Source organism: Aulonocara stuartgranti, assembly GCF_965226115.1.
Source record: "Aulonocara stuartgranti genome assembly, chromosome: 14".
Lineage (NCBI taxonomy): Eukaryota > Metazoa > Chordata > Actinopteri > Cichliformes > Cichlidae > Aulonocara > Aulonocara stuartgranti.
Genome location: NC_138950.1, coordinates 33,673,895 through 33,696,361, shown reverse-complemented (window position 1 = coordinate 33,696,361; position 22,467 = coordinate 33,673,895). Strand labels below are relative to the sequence as shown.

Genomic DNA, 22,467 nt, shown 5'->3' with positions numbered 1-22,467 from the left:
AGAAGTGCTTGATTTTATTTACCTGTGACTAGAATATCTGAATTCAATGATTTGGATGTGTGAGTGAAGACATTTGGCAACATGTTGTACAAGTTTCCATCCTAGAAAAAGAGCAATGAAGAAATAATTAAAAGCCCCCAAATTACCACGACCTTTATGCCCATGTTGGGTGGATGTAAACCTCTGACCACAACTGTATGTGTCCACTTCTATTGACTACTTGAAGAAATAACATTTATCATACTATGGCTGTAGATATAGCTGTTATAGCTTTCTGAATTGAAGCATGGATTGGACTTTAAAGTATTCCAAAAATACTACAGCCTCCAAAACACAATTTCAGTATATGAATTTTGTAGAATGTCCCGGGAAGAGACACGTATCCTTTTGGAGTTGTGTCAGGATGAGCATCAAGCATAAAACTCTTCCAAATCAAGCATGTGGCGCTACCCGCTGTGACAACTTGTGAATAAGGACGTGGTTGTAGAATGGGGGAAAATTAAGATACTGCAAGCTGGAAAATGCAAACTAAAAGACACTTTAACAGTAAAATATAATATAATTAAGACTTCTTTTGGACCTGTAGACACCCTGTTTCTCCAACACGACTGAACAGAGTGCTAAATTTTGTTGAGTATTTGTATGAATATCTCTCTGCAGCAAAGCACAATAAAACTACAACCAGAAGAACCTTCAAAAGCGTGAACACTTGGATTCGTTTGAAGTCATGTTTCAGGCCACAGTCTGAATTTTAGTCCATCATATACCATCATTTTTTCCCCCTTTTAATAATAATCACTTCATACACATCATACATCTACCAAGTAGCTACTAAATGTGGTTTTTGGTTTAGAGCAAATGGGGGTGGGGGGTAGGTTTTTGGACTCTTTCACTTAAAACAGCCATCTGCAGCATTTCTACCAAACCAAAAGTTGAGTGTTGTAAAAGGAAAGTGAAAAGACTGAAACAAACAACTTGTAGCTACAAATGACCTAATTTCACATTAAAGTTTTTTGCATTAACTGTGTAAAATGTTAAAAATGTCCACGTGATTAGAGCAGCTTAAATTCTGACATATTCTGACTACCTTGGGGTGTTCTTTAATAAACAAACTGTAAAAAAAATTTAAGCAAAGCCCATCTCGGAGTCCTTACTGCTGAAATGGATTAATTAGTAAAATTTACTTCAAAGACAAGCTGCACTAGGTAACCACAAATATTCAACTTAGACCCCTGGGAATCAAACATTGTCTGGTGATTAAATGCAGCATTGACCATTGGTAGGATGTATTTACGTCAGACCAAGATCCAGCAGATCCAAGACTGCTGGACTCTATCACTGCTATTCCATGAGTAAACCTTGTGCACAGGCCTCAAACGCAAGCCAGCAGCATTGTTTGACATACAGACTCAAGTCGAGTGAGTCAGTGAGTGATACTGTTATTGTTAATGGTAATGGTTCTCTAACACTATGCTGGACAGTGCATTAAGCCATACCGGGACCGCTGCCATCAGAGTGGGCTGGAGCATACTGGTGTCTCCTTTGCTTCCTTTCTTGATCTTTGTTGACTTAGGGTGGGAGAAAGAAACATCAATTGATAATTTAAATTATTACATTTGTAATTAGCTGTTACCTCATTTTTGGGGTTTGTTTTGCACATATTCGGACTGAAATGATGTCTAAAAATCTACTAGATCCAGCTATATACTGTCATGAAAAAGTAAAAGTATCCCCTCTGTCCACTTTAAGGTTGTTTTTGTATCAGTACATAACAGAAAAATAATCTGATGCTTAGCGGGATCTAAAATTATTTAAATACAACCTCAGATGAATATGTTATATTGGTTCATTATTTATTTAACAAAAAGTATGCCCCTGCTGTTTCCACAGGAATTCAGAGGGTAAATAGCAAGCATGTCCTGCAAATCAAACACATGCTTAGAACTGATCATCTGCAAGTGTGAGCACCTCTATAAAACCAGAAGTTTTGGTAGTTTGCTGGTCTCGAGTATCCACATGAGTGTTGACAGATGCAGTGGAGGAAAGACATCAGAAATGATCTTAGAAGAGTAATTGTTGGTGCTCATCAGTCTGAGAAGGGTTATCAGGTCATCTCCAAACTATTTGAAGTCCATCATTCTGCAGCGAGAAAGATTATTCACAAGTGGAAAACATTCAAGACAGCTGTCCATCTTCCCAGGAGTGGACGTCCCAGCAAATTCACCCCAAGGTCAGACAGAGCAATCCTCAGAGAAACTGCAAAAAACCCAAGAGCTAAATCTCAGACTCTACAGGCCTTTAACCCTTAAACTTCAGGTCAGTATAATTAGAAAGAGAAGTATTTTTTATTTGGAAGGGTTGTCAGGAGAAAGCCTCGCAACTAAACTTCCGCAACAATGTCCTTTGGACAGATGAGACCAAAGTGGAGATGTCTGGCCATACACAGCACAATCACCTTATATTAACTTTATACCAACTGTATAAGGCTTCATGATTTGGGCTTGTTTTTAAGCCACATGACCTGGGCACTCCTTGGATACCAAAGTATTCTACAGCCCTGTGTGAGGCCATCTGTTCTACAATTAAAGCGTGGCTGAAATTGGATCATGCAAAAGGATAATGATCCTAATTTCAGCAGCAAATCTACAAAAAATGGCTGAAAAGAGAAAGAAATCAAGGTGCTGCATTGGTCCAGTCAAAGTCCAGACCTCAGCCTGACTGAAATGCTATGGCTAAGAGACCGGCGCATAAAGGTATCACAAACCTCAATGAACTGAAGCACGACTGTAAAGAAGAGTGGGCCGAAATTCCTCCACAATGATGTGAGAGACTGATAAAGTCATACAGGATGTTACTGTTTCTAAACGAGGTTCTACAAGCTGCTGAATCATGATGTATCCTTAGTTTTTCACACAATGCTTCTACATGTTGGCTTAGTTTTTTTTGTTGAATGAATAATGAGACAGTGTAATATGTCGTGTGTTCTTATTCATCTGATGTGGTGTTTAAATAGTTTCAGAACATGGTAAAGATGTCCTGATATATAAAATCATAGAACAAACAAAGGGTGTACTTTCTTTTTTCACCACAATATATTGAATATAAGATACATGAAAGTCAACCCTAAAACCAGAATGCACTTCAGATGATACAGATGAGAGGTTTTACCTGGTCAGCAAGAGTCTGAGGCGATGAATAGCCAATCCTACAGCCATGAGACACACATACGAGCTCTGCACTGAGCTCCAGTACATGGGCAAGAGGCAGGTAGCCGATGTAGGTGTCTTCTTCACTAAAAACACACGCAGACTTCAAAACCCCCGATTTGATGTGGGCTATTAAATGTTTGAGACTACCACGGACATGAAGGTCTTAGGGTCATCCCATCTCCAGTCAGACAATTTCTAGAAGGCTTCCTGCTTCACCTTTCCCAATTTGCGTAAAAACTTTACCTTTATATATAAAACACTTTTTAAGATATATATGCATATATTTTTTATTTTTTGTATTGTTCAAACATTGCCACAGATTTCAATGTGCAAGGCAAACTGCATGAAAGTGGGTCAATGGTGTTTGGAAAAAATAATTATTTGAAAAGGTATTTGCTAAAAAAAACTGAAATTAACAGCAATCATTACAGTCTGTATATTCAATTCGAATTTGGTTGGTTGATTTGAGACAGAATGACCCTTTAGTGAAATTAATCAGTCGTTTATTTCATCAAGCTGAATCAGTACTAAGACAAACTATTGCAAGTTATACATTAGTCATATTTTCAAGATATATACTGTTTATGAGCTACATTTCCTTTGAGTTCACCTACTGAAAACATATTCATCTCAACTCAAGTAACAACCAAATTTTGGGGAAATTTCCATTTTAGTGAACATGTTGTACATTCAAGCCATGAATGAGGGGGAGATTTACATAGCCGTGTTACTTAATCCACAAAGGAAAGCCAACATTTTCATAAGATCGACTGAGACTGTCACAACTAAACCCCTTTAACCTCCATCCATCTCACCCTGACTCCTTTTCTCCCACATTGTTCCTCTACTCATACTAAACTCCCTCCCTTTTCTGTTTCCTCTCACTCCCATCTTAATCCCCGGAGACGGGTCAGTTTCTCTTTTAATATAAGCAATTGAGCTGCATGATGATACCAGCTGAACAAGCATATTTCCCATAATGTTAGTTAAAATATTCCTTTGAAACATGCAGAAGAGAGAAATTTGAACATTGACCTCAGCTTAGTTTTGATTACAGTGTTTTGATTACAGTTTTGATTATATTTCTTCTGCTTCCAGTAATCCAGTGCATCACACTCTTCTGTTAATGAACAAACCTAAATGGCATGTTCTAATCTGTATGTTTGCTGGCTGGTGATTCTGCTTGGACGTGTAGCAGAGGAGATAAGCTGCTTTGGAAAGTGAATTTCCCTGCAAAACTGCCTCCATATTTTACAAACAGATGAGTCAAAAATCATTACATTTAAAACCCAAAACTATTAGACCATATCCCGGGGTGTGGTATAATAAGCACGTTTGAGGTCTTTACCACAGGTTGGGAATCCTCTCGGCCATTCCTGTAATCCCAGCGATGATGTTGCTGTGGGAGATCATAACGCCCTTTGGAATGCCTGTGGATCCGCTGGTGTACATGATGACTGCAATGTCCGAGGGCAGCGGGGTCTTGCGCTCACGTGTTGCTGGAATGTCAACAGAGAAAGGTGGTGGCAGAACTGGATTAATGGTTTATAGCACAAAAATGAACCAATTTTTAAACAATCCCCAGAAACACGGTTCATTTGTTGTGTGTGTGCTGGCTAAAAAAAAAGTCTTTTTGTATGTAGGAAAAACCCCATGACTTAAGGGTCAAACACACAGAAATGTTAAATGGTTATCTCAGAAATTAAATAACCTAATTTCAACTAATCAGGTAACACATCTGGCACAATGCAGAGTTTAAATAAGTGCGTTCGCCAAAAACACCATTTGCACGTGTTGATCTTTTCTCTTTCTCATGTCGTTTGCTGCTGTCTGTCCTTTCTTATCTATTCTCTTCTCCCTCCTTACACTCTTCCTTATGCTCGGTTGTTCCTCTTTAATCATGGTTGCCCCTTTTTTTTTTAAACTATTTGAGCTGTGCCCATTTGATGACAAGTATGTTAACAGTATGGTGTGTGCAGACTTTAAAAACTGTGTGTAGGTCCAAATCTTCTTTCAGGCCAACATATTTGCGTGAGAATGATTCTCTAGCTGTCACGTGGCGTGCACAAGGCTGAGGGTGAATGTAGGCATAAATTTTAGATTTTCGAGTATCGGTCCTCAAAAAAACGTCGCTGAGTAACAGATGTTACACATCAGCTAGTCAAGTATTTATGATCATCTTGATGATTTGACACCAGATGCGATTAGCACTGGCTAAGACAAACACTGTACGGTTATATATTATAGTGACCTGTCAATCACAGTGCTGACCTGCCCAAAGAAACCAGGCTTCTTCTTTTTTTTTAATCATTTTTTGAATACAGAAACATCATTCTGTATTCAATATGATTTAAAACTAGTGATTGAATCTGTGAAATGATTAGGAAATGATTTGATGAGGACATAAAGGAATTAAGAAGTAGGATAATTTTCCATAAACTATAGAACTTCCTGGTTTCCAACTTTTACCAAGAACTGTACAACTGCATGTGTTTTACTGGCTACTGCAAAGAGTTGGTATATTCCTTGACATTGCACTGTAGCAAAAGTTGTGCATGACTTTTTTTATGCATTCAGCACAGTCAGGCTGAATGCGGCCTAACACAGCTTCCCTTTCCACCCATGATTTCAGTTGCAGTCTGTTTTCATCACTGCCTCCCAGCAGGTAAGGTTAACAATCAAAACATGTGATCAAGTACAAGAAAAGCTGCTGTGAATGTTTCTTTACATCAAAGAACACAGCAGATAAAGGCAGTGAAAAGGACATTCGCATGTCTAGACAGCAGAGCACAATATGATGAATCTCTTGCCTTCTGATCCCTCTCTTGGACTCCTACGGTCTGAATAAATAAGTAAAGAGCAAGTCAGTTTCCAGCGGGAACAGAACCAGTTGGGAAACAAGAGATTGGTTTTTGTTTTTCGCTTTCTGCCAAGAACAAAAACAGATCTAAGAGGCTCAAGCTCAGCAGGCACTGACAAACCAAAGGATGAAGTAAAGTGCATCATAGTCACAAGGGCAGACATCGCTTCTCTCCCTCCAGAGACGTGGATATGAGGCGTGTGCACTCCGAAAGCTGATGTCATGTGAAGTTAATAGCGCCATGTGTAAACATGACCCTCGCCTATATCCCAGCGCTCTATCCTCCCTTCCTACTTCCTTCTCCCTTTATCTGCACATGACTCTACCAGCTAGACATGTTTTGGGTCAGTCAGTTCAAGGGGCCTCAATAAAAAGTGAAGATGGGTGATGGCCTCTTCCTTATCTGTGCGCTAACTGAGCATGCACGGTATCAACCTTAATCTGACATAGATGTTAGCACTTCCTTCTTCACATGACCTAATGGGCCAGATACCAATCTGCCCCCACTCCATGCCCCCAAGAAACAAGCCCTGACTATTTCATTTACTTGAGAGGAAGAGATGGCTACGTCAAAAAGCCTGGCAGATTAAAACACATGTGCTGTGAACGGTAGTGTTTTAGGACCTCTTAGTTGGAAAGGTGCTTCTCTTCAAGGCGCTCTGCTGTTTGTTTGTTTTTTTGTCTTTTATAAGTTATAACAGCACTGCCTGATAATAGATTTGTTTAATTTGCTTTTATTCACTTTAAGCTTGTAACAAGTGTGTTGTAGGTTGCTTCTGCTGCCCCCAAGTGGCCAACTGTCATTTTATTAGTTGATGATGTTGATGAATACACTTTTAAAAGAAAAATAATTCAATGTGTATATATAACTGAATAAACGAAATAGACATTCGGTTTTGAAAATCTGTATCCATGGGAAAACAGAAGCACTGCAAGCTGCTGTCTGTGTCCCAAGTGGCACAGGGAGGAATGTAAAGTTTGGTTTCCACCAGAAATGCTGCCAGATCCATTAACAGAGCGCTGCTTAGTCACAGAAACCACACTAGCAAAGTTAGGACAGCTGTGTGGTGTAGGTGTAGCTCTCTTTTGACTTGAGCTTGACTGTAACCTCAGAGGAAAACAAAAATGAAGCGGCAGTTCTGCAGTTCTTCTAGTCAGGCTGCATCCAAAAGAGAGTCAGTCCCTGTATGCCCGCGTGTTAAAAAACTAACTGTAATAAAAAGTATGTTTAGAGCCTGATACTGAAGTGTAAGGATAGTTTCCTCTTCAAAACAGCCACATGAGTGGTGGATGCTTGGACTGTCAGGTGCGGACAGTGGCAGCTACACCTGACTGATCTCTGCTAGGCCTCATGAACACTGATTGAAGTCACTGAACTGGACCCTTCAGCTGTGTTTGTGCTGCTGGAGCCTTTTGGAGCTTTTACAGTGGAATTATCTGACAAATAATATGGTGTGTTGTGTGCTGCTGACCATTCAGCTTAACAGTGAGATCAGGGCAGTGGCTAAATCAAGCTTTTTCCAATTGAGGCAGCTGGCCAAAACAAAGCCGACTGTTTCCAGGCTGATTCTGAAACCATTGTAGCCTCACTCCACTGTCTGCCCTAACATTTTAGGATTCATTTTAAATGTCTTTTCTTCCCTTTTAAAGGCCTCATTGGTCTTGCCCTTCCGCAACTCTCTGAGCTCCTGCATTCTTTTGCACCCACCCGTTTTCATCTGATGAACTGCTCTTGAGTGTGCTTAAAACTGTTGTGGCTCCCAGAATGTGGAATGATCTGCCTTTGCACATTAGGCCGGCCTCTGTCTGATTTTTAAAGCTCTTCTTTCAATCTCTTCTTCTCTTCAGTGACACCTTATGAAACTTTATGACTTGTATTTTATTTGATTTAGTGTATGACTGTTGTTCTTCTCATATTTTGCGTCTTTTATTTATTTCAGTTAAAAAATATTCACACCGTACTTCTAAAGGCTTTTAAGAGGGTTTTTTGTCAAACTATAGTTAAGGCCACAATTTCAGATCAAAATGCCTCCTTAGAGCTCCAAAATCCTTCACTGGAAAATGGCATTTTGCCATAGTGAAGTAACGTGGAAAATATTAAACACTACATAGATCTGTTTACACTGTTAATGTCCTGCAAGAAAGTGCTTTATCTCAAGTGGAGTGTGGTGACTAATTGTCACTGTGACTCACCATGATACACAAAACTGTAGAGAAAACCTTTTTCTTAATGGGCAAGCAGCTAAATACTTTAATGTTTTAAAACGGAGCAATCCTAATTCTGTGAGTCATGAACTCTTGAAAGCAAACTTCACATAAATCAATGAACAGACACACAGACAAAACCTACCATTCTCGTGCCTGGCTCCCAGCTTCTGAACCGCAGCCATGTTGTGGATGCTGATGCCACGTGGATAGCCGGGCCACGCAGTCGGTGCATTGTCCACTACAATGATGTGTTGCAGCCTTGGAACGTCTGTTAGGATGGCCTGACACACACACACAGACACACACACGCATGCACACACGCACACACACACAACAAACATGCCATCTTGATATATGTTGTTTCTATATTGACAAAAGATAAAGAGTCGGTTTTTCTGTGAACAAGTGAACAAAGGAACATTCTGTTTATGCCGCCTCAATAAAAATGGAAAGATGAAATGCAGGAGCACTGCTTGTCTTGGCACTGAACCTGGCCAAAACATGCCAAAGTATTCGGCACGTGTCTTCTAACATTTACAACTCTGTTATGGGACGCTGCAACTTCTCTGTTCTGTCAGCGCTGAACATTGTGTTCTTTGGCTCGTTGGCTCTTTGGCTCCGACGTTTCCTCAGAAGATCAGATATATGAGATATTTGTCCACACAATGATGTTTGTCACTGTAATGTTCGCTGCTTTATACGGCTTTGTCTAGTAGTTTCTTATACTTTGTGATGAAAAATAAATTTCCTGTGAAAAAAGATTTGCAGAGAGAATTTACTCTGTGTATTCTAACCTTGAGTCTGGTCTCCAGAAGCTCCCTGCTGGTGATGATGTGGGTCACCTGAGTCTCATTCAGCCCGTGGGCAATGGCGGGACCTCCCAATGTGGAGTAAATGGTGACCACTGCAACCCACAGGGACACAGAAAAAGCGCATTAGAGTATAATAGACTAAAACATTAATGGCCCTACAGGCAAATTTGCTTTCCACATCGTAGTCCAGCAAAATATATACATGCATACACAGGACCCACATCCAAATGTACTCATCTGCCACTATGAAGCGTGAGGCAAAGGTGGACTTAATGTGATGTGCAAGAGGCAGGATGGGCTGTTTATCTAAACTGCGTTAATTCAAGACAAGCCTGTCTGTGTGTGAACACAGTGACCGCGCAGACATGTGAAGATGGACCATGTACGTGCTGACTGTCTACAATCCTCAGTGTCCCTGATTTAGGCCCCTCTCACTCAGATGAGCTCTTCAGGCACCTCCAGAGGCTGCTGCTAAAGCTTCCGAGCCAAACGGCTCTCGTTGCATGATAAGTACTCTTTGGGGGATATAAACAAGTACTGATGTTAGAGAGGGTTTACTGTTTTGACTAAGTGCATATGTCTAATGAAGCACTGTGTGGTTGCATGAATGCATGCACTCAGCAAACCAGGGTTAGCGTTTCAAGCCGTCCTTTAAAACCAGATATTGACTCTTGCCTCATGGCTCATATGTTATGGATATGATCTACTTTGGTTACACAACATTGTGCCTCTTTGGGAAGACTTGATCTGAAGACTGGTCAAACTCTGAACACCCAAATGATGCACCTATATGTGCTTGTTTAACATCTTTATAAAACTGCATTTTGGAACCAGAGGTGTTTGTATGGGGTCGACTATGTTGACTCTGTACAGACGTTCTTCACGTTCTTTGTGCTATCTGCATGTGCATGAAGGGTCATGTCATTTTTAAACAGGAAACGGCCCGATTTAGTGCCACAAATTTAGAAGCTTTTGATTTTCTAAAATATCACTGGATGTTTCAGCATTATGATTTGCCTTGAAGGGAATAAAAAGGATCAAAGGGACTCAAAACATGACAAAAATATCCCCAGATCATAAGCACAACTGAGTATGTAGTTTAAATTCCCAAACGCAGATCATAAAGTTTTTAAGTGAATTATGTTTATGTGCTTTTACAAAACTTCTCAGCAGAAGAAAGTTAAAATAAAGGTTTTCTCTTCTCTACTTGGGGCAAAAAAACATGGTTTCCCTAGAGAAGTATAATCAAAAGGGGTTAAAAATCACAACATTAAAAAACACTTATTTAAATTTGGACAATTTCCCTTCAATCTTCTTATGCATGTTTGATTGGCTGTGTGTGTTATATGTTCACACCATACCAAATGTTCACCATATGTATGGTCTCTTTCTTCCTTTGCATTTTTTCCACTCTGTCAATTTTTAGAGCAAATTTAAGACCATAAACATTTACCTGTACCCAATGAGGAATACTGTGCATTTTTAGAAAACAGGACCACAGGCCCATTAAAAGATATTTTAATCCTCCACAACTAAAATACAGACAATAAAACCTCACTTCACTATCCATATGATTCCTACAATTGTTTTTCTTTTACTTAGCTAAATATATAAACCGCTGCATGCATAAGCAGATGTTCCAAATTCATTGGTATCCTATGCTTTCATTATTAGTCACTTCAATTATATCACTTCAATTTCCCCTTCTCTTTCCCCTCACCCCCATCTCGTGACAGCAGATGGCTGCCTCTCCCTGAGCTTGGACCTCTTAGAGGTTTCTTGCTATCACCTAGTGCTTGCTCATGACTATTGGCAAGTTCTTTAATGTTATAGTCTTTTCCTTATGTTATTAAGGTGAATTCTGTTGTGATTTAATTCTAAATAAATTTAATTGCTTGACTCAAAGTTATTGTGGGACTTGCTCGCATTGTGTCACTAATGGTTATTTCACCTGTTGACACCACATGTTGCAGAATTTGTTCTCTGTTTGCTTCTAGTCTCTTCCTGCACGGACCCCCCCCCCCTTCCCCCCTTCAAGTTGTTAAATAAAAACAATAACAGTACTGATTTTGCTTCATGTCCAGCTTGCGATTATTATTCAGCCTGGTGTCTCACTGAGGTACTTAACGGGTACTAACATAACTGTGATTGACTTAATCGTTTGCCTCGAATTTTCTTCATTCTTATGATTTAAAAAAAGCTTTTGCTGCATGTCCTTGTTGTGAATGATTCCCTGAAACTTAATACATTTTATAAAAACTGCAATTATTTCTTCTTCACATTAGACAGGATGCACATTTACACAGAAAAACTGAAAAAAACATAATATAATTAGCGCTCAGCTGAAGAATGTGTTTGTTTTAAAAGATGAGAGCAGGAGACAAAAAAAACAGAGGAAGGAAAGAAGGAGAAAAAAGTAACAAGAGGAAACAACAGTAGATACACTGACAGCAACAGAAGCAGGCTAGCACAGAATAACATAGTCTGCAACCCTGCGTCCCGGCTCTGACACAGACACAGGGGTTTATGGGACAGGGATTTGTGACATCAAAATCTTGCGTCATGGAGCTCCAACACTTCCTGCGCTGCTGCTGTGTGCGGGTGACCGTGTGTGTGAGAGGGAGAGCCATGACACCTCCAGCCGTGAGATCTAAACATTCAATGTGGCCCAAGCTTAACACATACACACACTGTCACACACTAGATGTTAGAACAGGAAGCTTAGCAAACATCCAGATTCCACTAAGTAGCAACAAAGTGGAGTCTGGACTCGTTTTTTTTTAGTTTGATACAACAAATGACATCTTGAAAGAGAAGCCTATCCTTGACTCTGCGAGGGGGAGCTCTGCTGTGCAGCTGATGCTTGTGATACACCTTTTATGTAACTTATATACGGTAGAGTAGACAGCTCACAAAAGTTGGCCTTCTGAGCCAATGTACAGTGAATATGAAGTACAATGAAAACATACACACACACTAAGTATGTGAGTTCACTGGGGGCCTTTGGCTGACTCCTTGATGCCTCTGTCAACATCAGATGCTCACGTAGACTCTCTCACCCCTCTTCTGACGCCATTGGCCCTCACTTGTCTTCTTCTCCTTCCTCCCCTCTGTTTCTTCCTCTGCTGCTCTTTCCAACCTTTAAGGCCTCTGTGTGCTGTCCACTGCCCCTGGCTTTTCCACTCTCCCACTGTTTGTGTTTGCATCAGAGGAAGATGAAATATAAAGATGCTTTCTTGGCTTGGATGGCTGTGTCTTTTATGAGAATGACAGTTTAATGGAGCTTAAATTAAAGTGGATAGCCCGAACAAAAGGGTCCTTTATGGGTAATCAAAAAGATTTAACGAACTGCCGTTGAAGCTTGTGATGAATAAAAGGTGCTGCAGTCTTTGCTATGGAACATATTAAAGAGTAAATCATGCTGAAGCCCACAGCTGCTTTGCTCTCTCTGATTATTAACGTTTTTATTCAGAGCGAGAGAAGATCTTTGCTTTGCTTTTCTTTCTTCCAAGTAATCCTCGCTGGCTTTTATTGTCGTGATTCTTGACGTCCCCAGAAACACACATTAAGAAGATAAATCAGCTTTGCCTAACACTGAATGATTCATTCAGTGGAAGAAATGAAAAACTACACCGAACGAACCACTTTCCATTACACAAGACACGTTTTTGCTAAGTGTATGAGTGCCGTACAAGTACAAACACCATTAGTGTATAATTATTTTTTTCAAAAATGTACTCTTGTCAGCGTTTGAGCATCTTTTCCTAACAAGAACTCGGGAAAAACGGATGGGGAAAAGAGAAAGCACCAAAGGAGGAGAAATGGGACACTTATATAACGCCGAAGCAGAAGGGACAAATTGACCTTCTTCTGTCTCAGCTGGGCCCTCCATGTTACAAGTTGTCCACTAACATGAAACCACTAACATGCAAACACACACAAACACATTTTCAAACACACACACACATGCACACACACAAAAATGGCTATAAATCTGCCACATCCAGACTTATTTAGAGCTACTCAGAGGGAAAGACCAAAAGGAAGAGAATACAGAGAATACAAACCATATAGCCAGAACTGAAAGCACATGATAATGTACAAATTATCTGTATGTCCGTGAAAAAAGCAGATCCATTTGTCAGCCTGTTTTACTGTAGGCACTCTTACTTTTCAAAAGATACTCTTCATTAGGACTTTTTACTGTAACACCTGTGAATACATCAAACACCTTTTACTTGGGGAATGACAAAGTTACACGGCAGGTACCTGTGGCTTACAAGTGTAGAGTGGGTCAGATACTAAATGAAAGGTTTAAGGGTTCGATTCCTGGCTCATCCAGTCTATGGGCCAAAATTTGATAATGATAATGATGATAACAAAGCATCTAAAGGCATAAAATAAAAGTGCTGCATGTGTGAATGAAGCTTGTAGTAGAAAAGCAATATAACTACAAGTCAATTTATAAGTATAGTTGGAATTGTTGTGGGAACAAGGTTGGTATATTATCTAAAATAAAACATTTTAGTTCCCTAATAAAATTATCCAGGATGTGTTACAATTTGTGTCTGAGTGCCTCTGGTGCATGTTTATTGATGCTGGGATGTCTATTATGAGCCAATCAGTCCCTCATGTGAATGTGGTCCAGCAGTTTCCCACGTCACGAGTCTGTTTATTGCTTTCATACCATTCTATTGAGCCTACTTTATTTATTGCTTCTTTCTTTTGTTCCTGGATTTAAAAAAAAAAAAACAGTAAGAGTAATGGAAAAAAATCCATACAGCAGAGCACTGCTATATTTTGTTTGGCAATATTGTATCCATACAGGGACACCGAATATCAATATTTAAAAAAAAAAAAAAAGTTCAACTACTCTAAAAAAAATACTACGATTGAGAGAGCTCATCCCCTTCACCACACTCCTGAGATAACATTATCTAAGAAAACTTGAAACATCAACACTGGAAACACTGGAAACAAATCTTCCCCCTAAGAGCTCAGTCACACAAGTAAAATAGGACAGCAACCGCCTTTCATCTCCAAAAAAACAAACTGGTGGCTGCTTTTTTTCCCACATTCTGTGACTAATTATGGCTTGTGATGGTTAAATGGTTGCCCAGAGTTGAGGCTGTTGCACACTCATGGCCGCTTATGATCACAATGTGATTGCACCCGAGCACAACTCAAGTGCTGGTTGTTATGTTTCTGTAGAATACAAATGTTTCAGAGTGCAAATGTAAATATTAAATGCAAATTTCTGTCTATGTAGAGAGCAACGGGTATGTGATTTTTGATCCTTTATTGCAGTTAATTGTTGTATTATCAGAAATAAATAGGATATATAGTGGGGCAAAAAAGTATTTAGTCAGCCACCGATTGTGCAAGTTCCCCCACCTAAAATGATGACAGAGGTCAGTGATTTGCACCAGAGGTACACTTCAACTGTGAGAGACAGAATGTGAAAAAAAAAAATCCATGAATCCACATGGTAGGATTTGTAAAGAATTTATTCGTAAATCAGGGTGGAAAATAAGTATTTGGTCAATAACAAAAATACAACTCAATACTTTGTAACATAACCTTTGTTGGCAATAACAGAGGTCAAACGTTTACTATTGGTCTTTACCAGGTTTGCACACACAGTAGCTGGTATTTTGGCCCATTCCTCCATGCAGATCTTCTCGAGAGCAGTGATGTTTTGGGGATGTCGCCGAGCAACACGGACTTTCAACTCCCGCCACAGATTTTCTATGGGGTTGAGGTCTGGAGACTGGCTAGGCCACTCCAGGACTTTCAAATGCTTCTTATGGAGCCACTCCTTTGTTGCCCGGGCGGTGTGTTTTGGATCATTGTCATGTTGGAAGACCCAGCCTCGTTTCATCTTCAAAGTTCTCACTGATGGAAGGAGGTTTTGGCTCAAAATCTCACGATACATGGCCCCATTCATTCTGTCCTTAACACGGATCAGTCGTCCTGTCCCCTTGGCAGAAAAACAGCCCCATAGCATGATGTTTCCACCCCCATGCTTCACAGTAGGTATGGTGTTCTTGGGATGCAACTCAGTATTCTTCTTCCTCCAAACACGACGAGTTGAGTTTATACCAAAAAGTTCTACTTTGGTTTCATCTGACCACATGACATTCTCCCAATCCTCTGCTGTATCATCCATGTGCTCTCTGGCAAACTTCAGACGGGCCTGGACATGCACTGGCTTCAGCAGCGGAACACGTCTGGCACTGCGGGATTTGATTCCCTGCCGTTGTAGTGTGTTACTGATGGTGACCTTTGTTACTTTGGTCCCAGCTCTCTGCAGGTCATTCACCAGGTCCCCCCGTGTGGTTCTGGGATCTTTGCTCACCGTTCTCATGATCATTTTGACCCCACGGGATGAGATCTTGCGTGGAGCCCCAGATCGAGGGAGATTATCAGTGGTCTTGTATGTCTTCCATTTTCTGATGATTGCTCCCACAGTTGATTTTTTCACACCAAGCTGCTTGCCTATTGTAGATTCACTCTTCCCAGTCTGGTGCAGGTCTACAATACTTTTCCTGGTGTCCTTCGAAAGCTCTTTGGTCTTGGCCATGGCGGAGTTTGGAGTCTGACTGTTTGAGGCTGTGGACAGGTGTCTTTTATACAGATGATGAGTTCAAACAGGTGCCATTCATACAGGTAACGCGTGGGGGACAGAAAAGCTTCTTACAGAAGACGTTACAGGTCTGTGGGAGCCAGAGATTTTCCTTGTTTGAGGTGACCAAATACTTATTTTCCACCCTAATTCACGAATAAATTCTTTACAAATCCTACCATGTGAATTCATGGATTTTTTTTCACATTCTGTCTCTCACAGTTGAAGTGTACCTCTGGTGCAAATTACTGACCTCTGTCATCATTTTAAGTGGGGGAACTTGCACAATCGGTAGCTGACTAAATACTTTTTTGCCCCACTGTAATTGTCATAAATTGACCCCATACAATTGCAGACAGATATGTGAGTAATATCAGACCGTTATCAGATGGGTTCCATTTTATGGGAACATGTATTGCAGTTTTAGTGACAGTGTTGGTATGCTTGAATATCTTATTTTTCAGCAAAAAAACAACTGAAGTGAGAAAACATGATTAATCACAATATATATTACTGAAATACTCAGCATATCGAGAGTTAAGATCGAGAGTTAAGTATTGTGATAATATTGTATCATTCGGTGTCTGGTGATTCTCACCTATAACCTCTTCCCTGTGTTTTTATGTACCTGACTGGGTTTGTAATTTTAAGCTGATGCCTCCTGTGTCCCACATCTGGGCTCGCCTACTTCTGAAGTAACACTCAACTGAGGAGGCCTTAACTTCAGCTCTGGACATACTGCTATAAGGGTGGATTGTAGGCTGAATGTCAGTTAGCATTTGTCACAAGTAACACCAAGAAAAACTAACAGTACCTGACAGCAGCTCGGGCTGCACTGGCAACAGGACCCAAAATAACACACACAGACACACACTCCTCTCCATTACACATCTGTATACAGTGGTCCCTCGCTACATCGTGGTTCACTTTTCGCAGCCTCGCTGTTTTGCTGATTTTTTTTTGTGCAATTTTGCATGTTTTTTTTGTTTTGTTTTTTTTACAGCGCATTGTGTTCTGCGTCCTGATCGACTGTAGACCATTTTCATTCAGTCTCGTGCCATGTCTCCTGTACAGTACAGAATGCATCCAGCTTGTCAAATTTAAATCTTCGCTAGCAGAAGAAAACAAAAACAACAGTGTTGACATCAAAGGATTATAAGGCGCATTAAGCGAAACCAAACAGTCGGATAAGTCAAACTTTACTCAACTCATTCTTCTTGCTGCCTCTACTTCCGTACCATTGATTCATTAATGTTGTATTCTCTCGCAGCTGCTCTATTCCCAGGGTCTGGGCCTGAAAACAGAGTGTGATCTTTGGTTTCATTCTATAATACTGGATATATTTTTCTTTGAGAGAACTTTGAGAGTGTTTAAACAAGAGAGAAACGTGTGGAAAATGTCGATGCCTGTCTGAGAAAAGTATATAAAGTGTGTAGTGAGGGATTTTACAGCCTTACAACATCTATAATAATTGTAAAAAATAAAGTTCGCTACTTCGTGGATTTCACCTATTGCGGGTTATTTTTTAGAACGTAACACCCGTGATAAAGGAGGGACCACTGTAGTGTAAAGGAGGGCAAATGGAAAGTCCATATGAAACAAAAAGATGCATAGTAGTATAGAGAGATCGATGTTTCTGTCCTTGTGTTAGCATTATGTATGCAATGTTCGCTGCATGTTTAAGTCCTCAGAGAAACCTGGACTTACATGGGAAGTTGTATGTGAAACAAGCCTGGGCAGCTATTATCCACTCTGCTCGTGTCTCACAGAAGATAGCGATGTTGGTTTTAGGCCGCTGCCCCAACGCCGCCAGACCGCTGCCCAGATGGGAGGCTGCCGTGAGGGTGTCCTTGTAGGAGAGCCAGCGGTACTCGCCCAGAATTACCTGCAGGGGTGTTGGAAAGAGGGGAGGCCGGAGAAAGACGCATAAATATCTTGCTGTCAAGTAAGAGAAAACTGTTTCCAGTCTCAATGAAGACAAAGTATAAGTGTTAATGGGTTTTATTCATTCATTTTGTCAAATATACAGGGTTTTATTAAAGGAACAGAGCAAGGAAAAAGATGAATGGTAAGAAACTGAAAGATGGAATGATGCAAATCTATTATCTCCTTAAAAAAGCCACTGAACTGTTGCAAAGCCCTGCTCCTGTGTCCCATCCCACAGTCACATGCTTGGCCTGTTCCTTATTAAGAAGTCACAGGAAAGGGAGCAACTGTCCACTGTTGCCAAACAGAAGTACTTCCTCTTGCTGTCATTCTCATGCTGCTGCATGTCACGGTCATCAGCTGCACGAGAGAAAGATAAGCATAGGCTTCTGGATATTCTCTTCACCACTCATTATGTTCAGAGAGCTGCCTGCACATGTATTAGTGAGCTTATACCGGCTCCTAATGGTTAAGAAATGTCAGTGCACATAAACACGCAGAAGGACACAGAGCCACAGTGACTACACGGTGCTGTTTTCCACTGGTTGGGAACAATAGCTAGCTAAACAGCCTAATTATGCACTATTGCAGCAATAAGTGTTTCAACAGTGGAGATTCAATGGATTACAGGGATCAGGCCACTGGGTTTAATGAGGTAATTCACAAGTAACATAAACACCTAACTGTGCAGGCACACTGAAGAAGAAAACATAGCCAAAAATCTTGAAAGCAGAAGTCTTCTTCCTTTCTTTCTGCTCCAATTTACACTAATTCTGGATTAATAACAAATACTTTTTTTTACTGTTTTGATTTTGCTACTTCGTATTCATACTCTACCCTCTGTCCTAACATTTGCAAGGTTGAAGGAAATAAGTGCAGCACGGTGGCACGGTCGTTAGCACCGTTGCCGCACAGCAAGAAGGCCCTGAGTTCAATTCCACCATCAGGCCGGGGTCTTTCTGTGTGGACTTTGCATGTTCTCCCCGTGTTTGCGTGGGTTCCCTCCGGGTACTCCGGCTTCCTCCCACCGTCCAAAGACATGCAGCTTGTGGGGATAGGTTAATTGGATAATCCAAATTGCCACTAGGTGTGAATGAATGTGAGTGCGAATGGTTGTCTGTCCCTGTGTGTTAGCCCTGTGACAGACTGGCGACCTGTCCAGGGCGTACCCTGCCTCTCGCCCTATGACAGCTGGGATAGGCTCCAGCGCCCCCCGCGACCCTGAAAAGGATAAGCGGAAGCGAATGGATGGATGGAAGGAAATAAGTGGTCTACTAGACAAGCTGTCAGCTGAAAGAGTAGCAGCATCTGGAAGTGGATTTTGAACATTTTAAACATTAACAAGAGGTTTGTCTAGACAGCAGGCCAAGAGAAGTCACAGAGGAACATTTTGAAGACATTTGGAATTTTACAAACTTTATTTTTTAGAATATGAAAAATGTCTAGCCTCCTTTTTTCTTCATTAGTTTCTGAAAGCTGTAAGCTTGACAGCTTGCCTATTGATTGACATCTCAGAATCCTTCTGCTCTTTGCCCAGTCCCTATCAGAGGCTTCCTTACACTGACTGACACCCTGTCCAACATGGCTATGCAATCTCTTGCTTATTATCCAATGGATATGATGTTTTCATATCACACCATAGAAATCCACACATTGAGTAATAACTCTCTAAAACTATTGTCTTACAAATACACGACTGAGCCACAGTGTTGCACAGCATTGCACTTGAATAACAGGATCCTTCAATAATAAACAGTAATCTGCAGATGAAAATAGTTCACAGCAAAAGCTCTTTTTAGTCTAGAGTGAGTAACTTTTATTAAAAGCTACACTGCGTAGCTGGTTTTCAGGTATTCATCCTAAATACATAAAAGATGTTTTTTTTTAATGTGAGGTTGGGGGCTGAGAGCTGTTAGATTTAAAGAAAAGGTGCCATGTATTTCAATGCTATGCTTTAACAGGCACGTTGCTAACATAACTCACACTAGATAAAGAAATGAGGCAAAGCTTGTTTAAACAAGCTTTAAATGAGGTTTGCACGCTGGGTGTTAATGCAGTTCACAGATCCATACCACAGTCATTATGAAAATATGAATTATAACTGAACCACTGTCGATGCAATTTTCCTACATGGAGCTACACACAAGGGTGTTTATGGGTTGCAATTTAGTATCTTCTATGTTATCCCACATGGGAAAGAAATTAATAAAAATGGTAAATATTCATCCGTTGGATATATATAAAACTTGTGTTTTATATATACGGTACCTTTCATAAGATATTTCCTGACAAATCCTGAAATTGTACCCATTTTACTTATTTCAAAATCAATATTTTTATTCTTGAACTCTAGAGCAGCTTTGTATGATTCAACGAATGCAATCCTTCCTTTTTCCACCATTCTCCCGGCTCTAGATGCAACTTCCAACCCCACAACTTGCAACTGCATAGTGAGTCTTTCAGTTTCCGTGCCACTTCTAATATCACTCTCTGTGCACCTTCTTATGCTATTTCTATTACCCCATTTGTAAGCAGACATACTTCTTAAATTTAAATGCTGTTTGCAGCTGCATACTTAAGGGACAGATAAAAGTGTGTAGTCCTTTAAGTACCTGTAATAGAATGTTGGATAGCCCCTTTTTAGCTACACTGCTACTACAACACAACATTTACTTCCTCACTTCCATATCATTTTTTACCTTCTTGAACACCTTCCCGTTGCTTTGTCGCTCATCTTCCTCGCTAATCACCTCTCTTGTCCCAAGGCAGTCTCTGTGGGGAAACCTCATGGCTGCGTACTCGAACATCTTATCCAGTGTGTCCACTCCCGGATGTAGAGATGTGACCAGCTTCTTCATGGAGCTCACTGCTCGGTATGGTCCCTCTGGTTGTCCCAGGACCGAACGAGCTTTGGCTCTCTTGGCTCTCTCCTCCTCTGAGCCGTAGAAATTCCCGTCAGGTCTGGACACCCAGCTAAGGAGGTAGGAAGGCAGAAAGGTGATGACGGTGTAGATCCACACCATGAGGTGGAAGAGGAGCAGCAGCATGGGGTTCAGGTCCTCTTTCAGCTTCATCTTGGCAAAGCTGTGACAAGCAGAGAGAAGAGAGCGGGGAAGAAGTGCCTGCTCGTGCTGGTTCAGTTGCTCCCTTGTTTCTTCTGTTGCCTTCTCAATTCTCCCTTTCTGCTAATGCAATGCCCACAGCTCTGCAATACTCCTAAAAAATATCCACAACATGGCATTAGAGGAAATTTTTAAACTAGTTTCAAAATTATGCTTGTGTCTACAACACTCCTGTGGTTTTCCAAGAGATTCATTCTGAAACTGAAACAAAGCACTGTCTCACATGTTCTCGCTGATAGTAAAGCAGAAGCTTGTTATTATGTTATTGGCAAGAGATGGTGTTACACACCGACTCTCTTACTCAAATGTTCCTTCCCCACCCTGCAACTCCTGTGTCCGGTGCACTCACGCCAAAGAAGAGAGCACATCAGTCAATGTCAGTCACTGTTAGTGTCGAAGACAGCAAAACAACACAGACAGATGAAGGGGTGAGGAAGGAGACCAGAGAGGAAATATAAGGAGAAACAAATCAAAAAGGATGGGGACACGTAGGAAGAAGTGAAAAAAGTAAAAAGGTCAGCTATAACAGACATAAACTACACTAACTGTGAGGTTTCTGAAAGTCTACATGTGGGCTGTGTGACAGGATTCAAGCAACTCGACAGAAGGAGATAGCCAAGTCAGGAGCAGATAAGAACAGGGAACAAGCTATAGCTCAAGAATCCACCCGTTAAACTCCATGATGTAAAATTTAGAGAGAATGTGATGAGGTTTGCGTAGAGGGACTACCTCACATCTACTTCACTGGGTAAAAGGTGGCTGTATTGTGTGTGCGTATCTTTGAAATTTCACCTCATCCCTAGCTTCTTCAGACACACACACAGAACAGGTATGCACTTGGTGACGGAGACTGTAACCTACAGAAGATGAGTTTGGGAGCTATCCAGAGTCCTGAACAGAGATTAGCGTTAAGGTTATCTTACAGACTTCCTGGTAAGTGTAGTTCCCTATAACCCATGAAGGCAATTAGGCAACATTATCATGTCAATATAAAAGCGCCTTACCAATAGGTACCAGTTAGTGTAAAGTGCCAATATCTAATTTTCAAGATAGATACAGAACCTGGTCAATGAACTAAAAAATAATAGGCTCAGCATGAATGTTTATTTCACACCATGAAGGAAAAAGCAAAACATTAAGTGAATTTTGAGTTGAGATTATTTTGCAATTTAAAAAGCCTACGTTGACTGAAATCTTACACTATCCCATCAATGGGATTTTTTAAATTATCTGAAAGCATGTAGTTGTAGAAGAAATGAGGACGTGTTTTCATTCATCTGAGTTTAAGACCAGATTTTTTTTTCATGTCCTGATACACAAAACCTCAGAATTTAAAGAGAGCTTACTTTAATGTTTACCATGACTCTATATACAGAAAACTAAATGTAAATTTGCCATCCAAGAGGCACAGCATTAGGACTGCACTGACTGATTTTAGTACAGAATGTTGAGGATGAGTCACGTTAAACAGTTTCTTTTGTCAAGAGAAACAATGATTTCAAATTTGGGGTGAGAAAACAGGACTGGTAAATAAAACTAGTTCCCAGTATAACCAAACATTTAAAATGTCTTCACCTCTATTAACTCATTCACTGCCATTGACGTCTATAGACGTCAATTACGTTTTTCAATGGGAGGGGCTAGAATACAACCTCGGGCAGCTTGTCAGTGAATATCAGACTGCTTGAAATGTATTTTTCACAAA

The 22,467-nt window shown here is 40.5% G+C and overlaps 1 protein-coding gene across 1 annotated transcript in view; it reads right to left on the bottom strand.

The window, feature by feature from the left end:
- The window catches only part of acsl3a (acyl-CoA synthetase long chain family member 3a), a 49,121-nt gene that overhangs the window by 12,376 nt on the left and 14,278 nt on the right, over window positions 1–22,467 (bottom strand). Inside the window, exons 2-8 of the mRNA XM_082503487.1 lie at window positions 20,340–20,856; window positions 17,422–17,599; window positions 9,072–9,181; window positions 8,420–8,558; window positions 4,558–4,708; window positions 3,169–3,292; window positions 1,497–1,568 (exon numbers count right to left, since the gene is read on the bottom strand). Coding sequence (XP_082359613.1) covers window positions 1,497–1,568; window positions 3,169–3,292; window positions 4,558–4,708; window positions 8,420–8,558; window positions 9,072–9,181; window positions 17,422–17,599; window positions 20,340–20,714 — 1,149 coding nt within the window. The 5' untranslated portion in view covers window positions 20,715–20,856. The remainder of the gene's footprint in view (window positions 1–1,496; window positions 1,569–3,168; window positions 3,293–4,557; window positions 4,709–8,419; window positions 8,559–9,071; window positions 9,182–17,421; window positions 17,600–20,339; window positions 20,857–22,467) is intronic.